Source organism: Rhineura floridana, chromosome 12 (assembly GCF_030035675.1).
Source record: "Rhineura floridana isolate rRhiFlo1 chromosome 12, rRhiFlo1.hap2, whole genome shotgun sequence".
In the NCBI taxonomy this organism is placed as follows: Eukaryota; Metazoa; Chordata; class Lepidosauria; order Squamata; family Rhineuridae; genus Rhineura; species Rhineura floridana.
The window spans coordinates 25928201-25941006 of record NC_084491.1 but is presented as its reverse complement, the minus strand read 5'-3'; the positions used below and the strand labels follow the sequence as shown (position 1 = coordinate 25941006).

At 46.3% G+C, this 12806-nt stretch overlaps 1 protein-coding gene across 4 annotated transcripts in view; it reads right to left on the bottom strand.

Annotated features, from left to right (window-relative positions):
• Window positions 1-12453, bottom strand: part of FEZ1 (fasciculation and elongation protein zeta 1) — a 54573-nt gene extending 42120 nt beyond the window's left edge. For all 4 annotated transcript variants that reach the window (XM_061592609.1, XM_061592610.1, XM_061592611.1 and 1 more), the window contains exons 1-2: window positions 12323-12453; window positions 905-1246 (exon numbers count right to left, since the gene is read on the bottom strand). In XM_061592609.1, the coding sequence (XP_061448593.1) occupies window positions 905-1215 (311 nt within the window). In that variant the 5' untranslated portion in view covers window positions 1216-1246; window positions 12323-12453. The remainder of the gene's footprint in view (window positions 1-904; window positions 1247-12322) is intronic.
• Window positions 12454-12806: the final 353 nt, after the last annotated feature.

The following is a 12806-nucleotide window of genomic DNA, read 5'->3' as shown; positions in this document are numbered from 1 at the left end:
CTCTTCCCTGTTGTATGACATTGTCTTTTTCCTTCTTTAAAAGTTTGCTTATACACTTACACATCTGCTCCGTGTAGGGCGTGATCCGGCTTTGTGACTGAGACAAGAGCCAACCAATCCACGCTTTGCACAGCTCTGCTGAGAACAGAAGGAGAGGCTTTGTGACTGACACAAAGGCTGGCCAATTAGTGTTGTGCAACTCCAATTTCTGCAGAAAACTCAGAGTTTCTCCCTAGAGTTCACCCTGGAGGAATAGGGAATTAGCAGAGGTGTATAAAGGGCAGCTTACTGCTGAAACTATACAGTAATATGTCAGTTAATGAATCCTCCAGGAACAAAGCTCCTTTTAATGAAGGCTTTTTTAACGGTAAATTGATCAGCTTTGCTTTGCTATGGACCTAAACTTTCCGCCCTGTGCCTTTGCTTTAAGGTGAAACTGACCAGCCTGTGTGGTTGCTTTGCTATCAATAAACTGACATGACTCTACCTTTGCTTTAACGTGAAACTGACCAGCCTGTGTCTTTGCTTTGTTATGGATAAACTTTCAAGCCTTTGCCTTTGCTTTGCTAGGGTGAAATGGACAAGCTGTATGTTTGCTTTGCATTAAAGAGATCTCTTGCTTTCTCCCAGAAGGATCCAATACATTCAGAAGAATAGAAGGAGGGAAGAGGGAAGGAAAGGGAGTGAATGGTAGGCACCTTAGACACCCCTGTTGAAGCTGCTCCATTATCTATGAGCGGGTGTAGGAACCTATCCCTATTCTTTCCATGTTATTCCTACCTCTGGCACCAAAGTTTCTGTTAAAGAAGTAATGTCCAGGAATGCATGTACTTCATTCTGAGGTATAACTGTATACTTCTGTATATGACCTTCACTTTTTGCAACTGACCCTTAATCTACTTACTCCTCATCCTGCAAATTTTCCTCCTCTTCTTGTATCTGGAGGTGGTTTTTCACAGGGGCCAAGTTCTCCGTTTTGGCATTGTAATTCCGAAAGCAGACATTGAGCTTCTCATCAAATTCATTGACCAAATCTTCCATGGACTTGAAGCTGATGATCTCAGAGGAGAAGTTCTCAAGCTCAGAAAGGGAGGGGTCTTCCAAATGCCGAGGAGAGGAGCCATAAAAATAATGAGATTTCTCTTCCCTGTCTTCTATGTAGCATGGCCTCAGGTCTTCAAACTCTTCATCCAGGCTTACCAGAGGGGCTTCCATTGTAGGTTGCCTAATGGAAGGGAGGTGACGTCTGGAAAACAAAGAACATTAATGAGCCAATGGCAACATACCATCAACTGTGCAAGAAGAATCCTACAGTCCTACTTGTCGCATTGGAGATGTGTCACCATACTGTCAGCACTGTCAGCCTTAGCACAAAGTTACTCTGTGGTAGAACATTGCAGGACAAATCATTTCTGCAACATCAGCAAATAAGGAGGGCCTTGACTCCCTGTTGTTGTGTTGGTGAATGCACCTCCTCTGATGAAAACAGTAGGAGCCAATGGAAGAAGACCCAGAGGGTCAAAAAGCACACAAGGAATTCCACTAGCAATGGGAGTGAGTGCCACTGAGATCATTAAGGCCCTCAATGGCCAGCTGACTTGAAAGAGATCTCCTCCCATACATACCTGCCTGAACTCTAAGGTTACCCTCTGAGGCTCTCCTCTGGGTGTCCTCATTGTAAGAATATAGGAAGACCCTGGTGAATCAGGCCAATTCCAATTGCCCATCTAGTCCAGCATCCCTTTCTCACAGTGACCCGCCAGATGCCTATAGGATGCCCGAAAGCAGGACGTGACAGCAACAGCACTCTCTCCACTTGTGATTCCCAGCAAGTGGCATTGGGTTCTAAGACTTACTCAGAGTAGACCCATTTAAATTAATGGACCTAAGTTAGTCATGTCCATGCCTCCAGCAATGGAAGGAAAACATAGCTATCATAGCTAGTAGCCACGAATAGCCTTATCCTCCATTAAATGAGGATTTCTCAAATGAGGAGGTGTCTACTTGAGAGAGTCTTTTCAATGGGACACCCCAGTCATGGAATGCTTCTCCTCACCCTCCATCCCAAAAGAGGTTTGTCTGGCATCAATTCTGTCATCTTTTCCATTCCAGCTGAAGATCTTTCTGTTCCCACAGGCTTTGGAGAAAGTGTTTTAAGATTCCTTTGATCTTTTAAACTGCAGTTATCCTTCATTGTCAGTTTTATTCTGGTTTTGTATTGTGCTATTTTTTTTAGATTTTAGGTATTTGTTCTGCTTTATGGTGTTTACCTTTAGTGTAAACTGCCCCGAGACCTTCAGTTATTGGGGGGTATAGACCTGTAGCAGCAGACAGGTAAGTAAATAAATAGCCAGGTCCATCAAGTACCGTCAACAAAATAGTAACAGTGAAGCCACCCAATTAGATCCCTGAGTTTAAATATGAAACTACCCAATAATATAGAGAAACGGGGGTACTGAGCAAAAGGGGAGCATAAATGGTCCAGCTTATCTCCCCATAATAGATCCTGAGCAAAATGGAGAAAGAGGAACAATGAAGGGCAAACTATTATGCCACCCTGGGCTCCTGCTAGGAGGAAGGGCTGGATATAAATAAAATAATAAATAAATATTATTTATTGCCTCTTGCATACGTCTCAAGGCCATTTACAAACATGCTACATGCAAAAAAGCTAAAAGTAGTGTTAAAATAGCACAGAAATGCAGCAGACTGTAATTAAGTTTGGAAAAAGCTCAAATTGAGAGAAACTGAAATTGACAGCTTTGTCCATTCCTAACTGGGGGAGCCCATTTTAAAAAAAAGAAAGCAAAAAGGGACATGCAGCGTGCGTCACTGATTCACAATCTGGAGGCACACACTGCATTGTCCCAGCAACAGGATAGTATCAGTCTGAGCCATGGGGAAATGTGATGTCCCCCACAACAAAAGACACCTGGTCCATAAAACAACAACTGAGTCATAACTGCACAACGCTTGCGGTTAAAATAAAAAAATAAAAACAAACATGGTCCATAAAGGCTCTTCCGCCAGCAGCAACTCAGCGTGCTTCCAATCTACTTCAATTTGTTACAGTTGTGTGTGTGTGTGTGTCTGTGTCTTTTCCTCAGGCTGAACCAACTCAGTTTCCAAAGTATGCTGTTATTAAGCACTTTGGATATTACAACCTACACAGTGAGTTCATTACAACAGCCACACATGAGATGCAGCCAAAGCTCTATAGCCCACAGGCTTCATCCAGTCTAAAAAGGAAGGTGCCCATTTGCCTGCTGGTTCCATCTAGCCCTGTTGCTCTTCTTCTAGGTTAAATTTTCTTCATTGTCACAGCAGCCATTACAAATGTGAGGAATCATTTGACTGTTGATCTGTTTCTGTGACAACTCTGTGCAGCACAAAGAGACAACTGTTGCTGCTGTTTCTGGGGGATCTGCAGATCATTTTAAAGTACTTTAAGCTTCCCTGGAAGCCTGGCTAATTTGCATTAGCAAATGTTTTATTACAGGGGTCCCCAAACTGTGGTCCATGGACAACCAGTGATCCATGAGCTTCATTCAGGTGGTGCACGGCATGTCTGTGGATTTGTAGATGAAGACAAGAAACAGCACGTCCATCATATTGAACATTTACACTGATTTCTTCACTGTATTTTAATTTCTTCTTTTATTTCATACATTATATTTTGTGGTATCACAATTTGAATTCTACGGGATGCAATAAAATAGGATATGTAAGAAATAAAAGGATTAAAAATTAAAATTCATACAGCAATTAAAAAGCATACCACATCTAGCATAATAAACTGCAATTGCTACAACAGGCAGAAAAATTAAGTGGTCTGCCAAGACCCTCAGCAACTTTCAAGTGGTCCATGGGGGGAAACGTTTGGGAACCACTGCTTTATTATACATAGCTCAGAGGGGTGTATACACAGACTTCCTAAGTACTAGTATCCCACTACCACACAAGGCCTTAGACCAGGGGTTAGGGATGGAAAGATCTGCCCATTTCGGTCTTCTCCAGTCTCCATTTTTCCAAACGGAAATTCAGTTCTACAGCAATCTGCCTTTTTTTTAATCCTCATGACAATTCTTCAGTGAATTTCTTCTACTAAACACATTTTTGTCTGCAGTTTTATCTTATGTATATATTTTTGCAAGGAATTTGTATGTTGTTCTCACTAATATATTCATGTTTATGCACTTCCCCCCTCCCCCAATGTATGCATTTTTGTAAGCACCAGCTGGAGAATTGCAAAAAATGCTAATTTTGAATGATGGCTGTATTCCAGTGCTCATCTTGTTTCAGAAAGTGTGGATTTGATCGATTTGCCTTTAAATGCAAACTGAATCAAATTTCTCCCAGAGGTGGAGGATCTGCAGCCCAATTTCATGCAGAGGGAGTCTGGAGGCACAGAAAGAGGGAAGCTGAAGCAAATGGAGTGAGGGAAGGAGAAGGGAGAGTAAGCTCTCTACAATCACTACTGACTTTCAGAAGAAATATGAAAGCATTCCTATTTACCCAGGCATTTAATGGCTGAAGAGGACCATTCCTGGCAATCCAAAGATCACAGATGAGAGAATACTTTTCACTGTAACTGTGTTTTAGAATGTTTTAAACTGTTTTTCAGAATGCTTTTCTTTGTTAAATTGTTTTGTTGATACATTTTGCCCTCCTGGGCTTCTTTATTCCTCCTGGAAATAAGGGTGGGATATAATAATAATAATAATAATAATAATAATAATAATAAATGTTCAGAGTTCTGTCCTTTCTGGGCAGGGAGGAAGTGGGGAAGAGAAATTGGTGACCCACTCACTTTGGGCTCTGTCTTCTCCCACTTCTGACTTGAGTCCTGCCCACTCTCTGCTCAAGTCTGGCCCTTGACAGGTTACCCCATCCCGATGGAATGCAGCTCTCAACAGAAAAGAAATGTTCTCCATCCCCACCTTAAGGAATGACATCATGTTCAAGCACATTTTAGACCACGCTCCGGGGCTCAATGGTATATCCACCAACATTTCACAGTTGGAAATGGGGACACTTGTTTATGCTCCAGAAAGATCTTTCTAGCAATGGTGGTGAGGATGGAAGGGAAGCAGTACACATCCTATATCCATGCATGCATGCACTGGTGCAACATAGCTCAATAGCAAAGAACCCACTCTGCATGCAAAAGATCCTGGGTTCTCAAATTCTGGCACCTCCAGTTTAAAAAGGGTCAGTTAGCAGGCGATGGGGAAGACCCCTGCCTGAAACCCTGGTGATGCCAGTTAGAGCAGGCAGTATTGGGCGAGATGGACACATTTGTCTGACCTGGCATGTGGCAGCTTCCTATGGTACACTTGCAGTAATAAACATTCATTTATAGCGAGTCATAACTTGCAAAGCAAAGTGTCTTTTGGCACCTTAAAGACAATGTGATTTATTGTAACAGAAGCCTTTGTGGACTAGAGCTAAGTTCATCAGATGCATAAACTGTTCTCCTCGCTTAGCAGGGCATAGGAAACCTCCCTGCCTGAGACCCACGAGAGCAGCTGCCTGTCAGAGCAGACAATACTGGGTTAGATGTGCAAATAACCCCTCCTGGTATAAGGTAGCTTTCTCTGATCCTAGAAGCAAGGTGCATCCATCCACCAGCCAGGTTTTAACTGCTACAGCAGAGATGGGGAACTTGTGACACTCCAGATGTTGCAGGTCTATGACTCCCATCATCCCTGGCCATTGGCCAAGCTGGCTGGGGCTGATGGGAACTGAAGTCCAACAACATCTGGAGTGCCAGAGGTTCCCCATCCCTGGACTAGAGACTTGGTTAAAAGGGATTGAAAACTACAATTCCCCAAAATCACACCAAAAGGAACTGTATTTTATTAGGGATAAGAATCCAAAAACAAATGGTGTCCCTGGTAAATAGAGGGACTTTGGCGTATGTGCAGTTAAACAGAGCTAATGCATATATGTGAAAGGGTTCCACTCACCCTGCAAAGTAGAAAAGTAAGAGTGGACAGCAAGGGACTGCCATCTCCACTCACTGCAGCTCTCCCTAGCTGGGCTAGATCTCTGTCCTACTGTCACAGAGGTTTTCAGAACCAACACAGGAAGGTACCTTATACCGTGTCACACCAATGGCCCACCTAGCTCAATACTGCCTACACTGACTGGCAGTTGCTCTACCGGGTTTCAAACAGGGGATATTCCCATTCCTACCAGGAAATGCTGGGGATTGAACCTGGGACCTTCTACATGCAAAGCAAATGTTCTACCACTGAGCCATGACCCTTCCTTTAGTCTGTCCCGAATCTCCCACTACAGTATTCAGTTGGCTGACTCCTCGTTCTAGTAGAGAAAAAGAGAGGGAGATGTGAGGAAAGTACATGATGTGTGAAGAAGTACGTTGGCAGCTGCCTTATACCACGTCAGACTGTTGGTCCATCTAGCTCAGTACTGCCTACACTGATTGGCAGCAGCAGCTCTCCAGGATTTCAGATGGGGGACATTCTCAGTCCTATTTGGAGATGCCGGGGATTGAACTGAGGACCTTCTGCATGCAAAGGAGATGCTCAACCACTGAGCTATGGCCTTGTGAAGGAGAACAGCATTTCCAGAAAGATATGAGTCGCCAGAATATTTCTCAGAGGCACCAACAAGGTCCATTTTTTGATCTATAAGCAGCCCATTTCCATCCTAGTTGGTTATTATAAGTAGCCTGTTTCATGAAGAATTTGGTGCCGACGTTTGCTTGTTTTCCTTTTGCCTCCTCATCCCTTTTCCATTTGTGTCATGTCTTTTTGGACTGTAAGCTTGAGGACGGGGACTCTGGCATTTGCACTGATTTGTCGTCAGCTGCCCTGGGAATCTTTCCAGGGCTGAAGAACAGGGTAAAAAGTCTCTACATGATACAAAATCTTGTAATCATACTAGGATAGATCTACTCACCTTTGCCAGCCTGACAATGCAATCGCATTTTTATTTAATTTAGGGAGTAGTGGCGACTGATGGCTCCATGTCAGTGGGGCAGAGGAATCCACTCAGGCTTTTAGTCCAAACTTTCAAGGAGCTGTCCAAGATGCTGAAATTGCATGTCACCTCGGACAGCTCCTCAAACGTTAGGACTAAAACCCGGAGCAGATTCCACTGCCCTGCTGACATCAGAGCCAACAGCCACCACCATTAGGGAGATTTGTAGACCACTTTGTCATAAAACTCTGTAAACTATGTGCATAATAAATCCTGTCTACTTAGAGGCAAGTTCCTGTGAATCCAATGAGACTTACCTCCAGGGAAGGATGCCTAGGGCTACAGCCTAATATTCGTTAGGGCTGGAGTGAACTATTATTTTATTAAACTTTATTATTATGACAAGAGGCACAGCTCTGCCAGGGCACCTGCATCCTAAGCCATAACCCCCCTGCTGTTCCATGTCCTGTTCCCTCCCCAGCCCACCTGCCACACTGTGCCAACAATAGCTGCGCTTCACTTTCCACCAACAGCTTTTATTCTTCAAGTCCTGAATTCTTTCACACAGCTCCTCCCAACAAACTGGGGGGGGGGGGAGAGAGCTTTCGTTTGTCCATTTCTGTTATGCATGCAGGCCAAACATTCCTGGCTCCTTCCCCACCGTGGGCCACTGATCTTTCTAGCCCTTGATTTTTAATTTCATCTACGTTCATCTTGAATTCCCTCTCCAGTAGCAGGAATGACCTCCAATTCAAAGGGGACCTGCGGCTTCCGGGCAGGCAACACAGCAGTAGCAGAGCTTCCAATGCCCTTGCTTCATTTCACATGCAGACTCAAATTCCCTTTGGCCAAACACAATGTGACAGAAGCAGCTGAAGGTAGAAGTCAAAGGATAACAGGGAACCAGAAAATATTTCCATACTCAACCGCCACCTGCTTTTCGACATGGACAAGATCCAAACACACACAACCTTTCCATCATACTTTTTGGTGAAGGCACAGATCTCTGCTTTTCTGTCTGAGGGGCTTCTGATGTCTTTGCTTTGTTTCAGCCACATTCACACCATAAGTTTATTCCACTATTACTCCACTTTAAACAATCATGGCTTCCCCCAAAGAATCCTGGGAAGTGTAGTTTGTGAAGAATGCTGAGAGTTGTTAGGAGACCTCTCTTCCCCTCACAGAGCTACAGTTCCCAGAGTTCTCTCGGAAGAGGGACTGACTGTTAAACCACTCAGACAACTATTGTTCTGTGAGAAGAATGCAGGTCTCCTAGCACCTCACAGCACCCTTCATAAACTACCCTTCCCAGGATTTTCCGGGGGAATCCATGACTGTTTAAAGTGGAATCGTAGCAGAATAAAGGTATGGCATGCATGTGGCCCTCATCTTCTCCAGATTCATGATCACCAGCATCCTCCCAACAGAGAGACCTATGTACTTCTTAGTATCCTGAGAAGTGCAGTTCACCAAGCCAAGAACAAGCCACCATCTAGCCATGGGTGGGGAACCTTTTTTAGCCACAGAGCCGTATTCCCCTCTGAGCAACCTCCCAAGTGCCGCATGCCAGTGGTGGCCAGGGCCAGAGGCAAAAGTGGGAGGAGCAAGAAATGTAGATGTCACCTTTGTACAGTAGGCTGGTTTCTACACACACACACATCTTCTATCCGCCATCCGGGCAAGGAACCGATCATCAGAGTTCAACAACACATCCGAGCCAGGCAAAAACACTTGGGGTGCAAAGCAGGGCCGATGAGGGAAGCAGCTTGGGCAGAAGGGTTATGGCCTAGGTTCCGAGGGCCAGATAGAGAGGCCTGGAGGGCCGCATTCAGCCCCCAGTTCCCCACCAGAGATCTAGTCCAACTCAGTCACCAGCATGGCCAGGCACCTGCCTGGACTTGCTGCTCCTCTTCCTCAACATTGCTAATTCCTGGCTTCACCATCTGTCTCCTGGCAAGCAACCAGATGGCAGAAATAGCAAGAAAAAGCAGCTGGCAAAGAGGAGGTAAGTCTGCTAGGGGAAGACAAGCAACAGTGTGGGATGGGGACCCGTTGAGGGCCTCTTGCCCAAGCTCCCCCTTCCAACACGTTTGAAGCCAGCACTGGTCCGGTTCCTTGCTCCAAAGACAGGCTTCCCAGCAGCCCAACCATTTGACCTCTCATCGACAAACCTATAACGTGGTCACGCCGTGTTTTGTGACGGAAGAGCCTGAGCTCAGCGGTAGAGCATCTTGCTTTGCGTGCAGAAGGCCTCAGGTTCAGCCCCCTGCTTGCATCCCTAGAGAATCGCTGCCAGTCGCTGTCGACAAAACTGAACTGGGTGGACCAATGCTCCAGCTCAGTGTGAGGCAACCTCCTTTGCTCCTTAAGTCACAGTTAGAGAGCCAGCGCTCTGTGGGACGCTGCTAATCACAAAAACTATCCCAGATGACTCCTACAAGTGGGCCAGTTCACATGCTGCTACAAAGAAAGGCAACACAAGGGAAGCTGGGAAGCTGGCAACAAGGGAGAGGGCCTTCTCAGTGGTGGCCCCCAAATTATGGAATGATGTTCTTGACGAGGTGCGCCTGGCGCCAACACTGTTATCTTTTCGGTGCCAGGTCAAGACTTTCCTCTTCTCCCAGGCATTTTAGCATGTGTTTTTAAATTGCTTTTTAAAAATGTGTTTTTAAATTTGTGTATTTGCTTTTAATGTTTTTAATTGTTGTAAACCGCCCAGAGAGCTTCAGCTATGGGGCAGTATACAAATGCAATAAATAAATAAATAAACGAACAAGCCCATCCAACCTCCTCAGGATAGCTAGCTAAAGTGACCTGGAAGAAAATTCCATGCAGACCTCAAATGTCATCATCAGGCAGGACTCCCTCACAACCAACGATGAGCAAAATTCATCCCCAGCTGTGAAGGACCGGGCATCGTCCTTCCCCTCCAACCGGGACATGCTTTTAACCAGTAGGGGCTGGCCCGTTAGGGCAAGTGGGGCGTTGCCCAGGGGCAGGTGCTGCTGGTCAGCTTCCTCGTCCTCGGTTTCAATGTTGCCCTTATAGAACCCAGCAGGGAAGGGGATGGCGACATAACGAGAATTCGTTGGCTTTCCTGTCATTGACTCTGGCTCTGCCTACTGTTGGGCTCCCTGCCTTCCGCCCCACCAGTCCCAAAGGGCACCAGCCGCCACTGCTTTTAACTTCCTACTTCTCCTCACACCTAGATGCACTCCCTCCCCCCAATTTCACAATGCAGAAGGCTCTACTCTGCCAACTTTATTCTGCATGAATTCTTCCTGCCATTGCCCATCTTCCATCAAGTAAAAAGCCAAGAAGTTACTTGTTTCTTAAATTCTTAAATTTGTCGGTTAAAGATATACTAAGGGTTGGGGAATATATCCATGATCCTACAACAGTTCAAGATATACCTCAGCAACTGCAGGACAGTCGAATCGTTATTGGCGTTCTACATTCGTGCCTTAGTGTTCACGTGGCTCCTTCTACGAGGAAGGGTGGGATATTAAATAAATAAATAAATGTGCATGCTATTTATGATTCCACTCCTCCACTTGGAAATGTAACTTCTAGAGGCTCTGGGGAAGGAGCTGGACCCTGAAGAAGTATACTTCTAACAATGTAGACTTCAGCAATCCCAAAAAGGTAAAAATAACTAGGACAAAACAGGGACAGTGAATTTCCAGGAGGACTGCTACGAGGAAACAGATGTTGTCCCTGTTAAATAGGGGTGCATCTGTGACAGGCACTCCCCCTCACTGTTACCCCAACACCTTTTGGATTGCCGCAACCAGTGGCAGCTGGTTGTTCCATGTCAGTGGGACAGTAGAATCCGCTCTGGGTTTTAGTCTGAACTTTCAAGGAGCTGTCCAAGATGCTGAAGTTGGATATCAGTGGGGTTGAGCACCTTGGACACCTCTTTGAAAGTTAGGACTAAAACCCAGAGTGGATTCCACTATCCCACTGATGTGGAGCCACCAGCCACAACAAACCTGTAAGGTCCATCACTGTTATTCCCATTTTACAAGGCTGGGACTGAGAAACAGGCCCCAAGTCTCTCAGTGAGCGACTCCATAGAATGTGATATATGAATCCACTTCTCCCATCCAACACCACCAGTCCATTAGGCCATTTTGTAAATACGTGTGCTTTGTAGATGTCTGGATGGAAGGCAGGTCCTTTGTGCTACATTGTCCTGTCATCCACAGACCACCTTGGCCAAGCGTGCTCTCATTGCGCAACCACAGGTCTCCCCAGGGCCCATCACAGCAACAACGTGCCCAGGACAACAGTGCACATGAGGTCACCTTGCTTTATAAGCCAGCCAAGCAGCGTAGCGACTGAATGAACTCCTTTCCAAATGCTGACTTTAGAAAATGCCTTTGAGAACACAAAAGCCATACCCCATGCGCCTTTCTTCTTTGCTTATCCAGCATCCTTTGGCACAGATACCCAACCCGCCTCCCCCTGGGTGCCCACGTGAACAACCTTGCCCATCTCACCACAAATACAACAGCTAGGCCCGTCCCTGCACATCATACAAACTTGTTCTTCTTTCTCAGCTGCGCTGCCATCCTCTTTCAGAAGCACACATACAAAAAAGATTTCACCAGCTGGCACTGCAGCTCTCTTCTCAGTGCTGGAACAACTACGGCAGCTCATCATTGCCCACACACACACGCACAACCATTCTACAAACAAGAAGCCTAGATATATCTGTCACCTCCTCTGACCGCCTCAGTGCCGACCATCATCCCATAAGAAGCCCACCCCTCCATGCAGCCACGTAAACAAAACCCTCATTGCCTCAGCGGCGGCAGCAGCAGCAACGGGGGGGCTGCATTTCCACTTCCCAAGCAATCCTCTTTGTCTAGTGCAAAGTATACCCACAATCACATCTCCCATTTCCGTTTGCTTACGGTCCCGGGCAGCCTCCTATGCATATGCACACATTACCCACCTGCACACATAGCTCTTTACACATAGCCTGGCCATCAAGATATACACACACACAAAGCAGAAACCTCTTTTCCTCTTTTCCTCTTTCCAAACAGGCAAAACCACCTTTACACACACGCACATCATTCTGATTTCTCCCCTTCAGCACACACAGCCATGCAGGGCGCACATATGCAATAGTACATTTCCTTCTCCCTTCCAATTGCCAACATTCTTCCACCCAAGCAACAGAGCTGTCATTTCTTCCCGCATCAGAATGTGGGAAGCTCCCAATCATCATCAGCCTGGCCTTTTGGCAGCAAGACAAAAGGAGACGGCTGCTGAAAGGAGCCCTGGCACATGAGCCATCGCCAGCACTATCCCTTCCCACCCCCAATCCCATCCCATCCACCCCCTCATGTCCACAAATACACACCTGAGTGGGGCAGCAGCTCTCCTCTTAGCTCAGCATCCCATCCGATGGATCTGGGTGATAGAAAGGAGAGTAGAAGGGAGGAGGGAAATATCCCAAAATTTATTAGGGGAACCAGGCAGCGTCAATTGCCTGCCTTATCCGCCTGCCGCCCTCCCTCCCTGCACAGGAACAGTGCTCTTGCCAGCCACTCTGCTGCCTCCCTTCTCTGCAGAGAACTCGAGCAAGCTGTGGGCTCAGCCTCCCTCATCAATATGTATGAGCTCCAAGGCCCTGACTCCGGCAACACAGTGAGCTTCCCACCCAGATGCCAGGCCCCTCTCCGAAGACACAGGAGGCAAGACACTCAGAGAAAGGGGGCTAACTCAAGATGCTCGCTGAGATCACCAAGGGCAGCCAATGGGGGGGGAGATTTCCCACCCACCCCTGCTCTCTTTATCCAAATGCTGTGTTGTCGTTGTGCAGTTATGCCAACCCTGACAGTGCC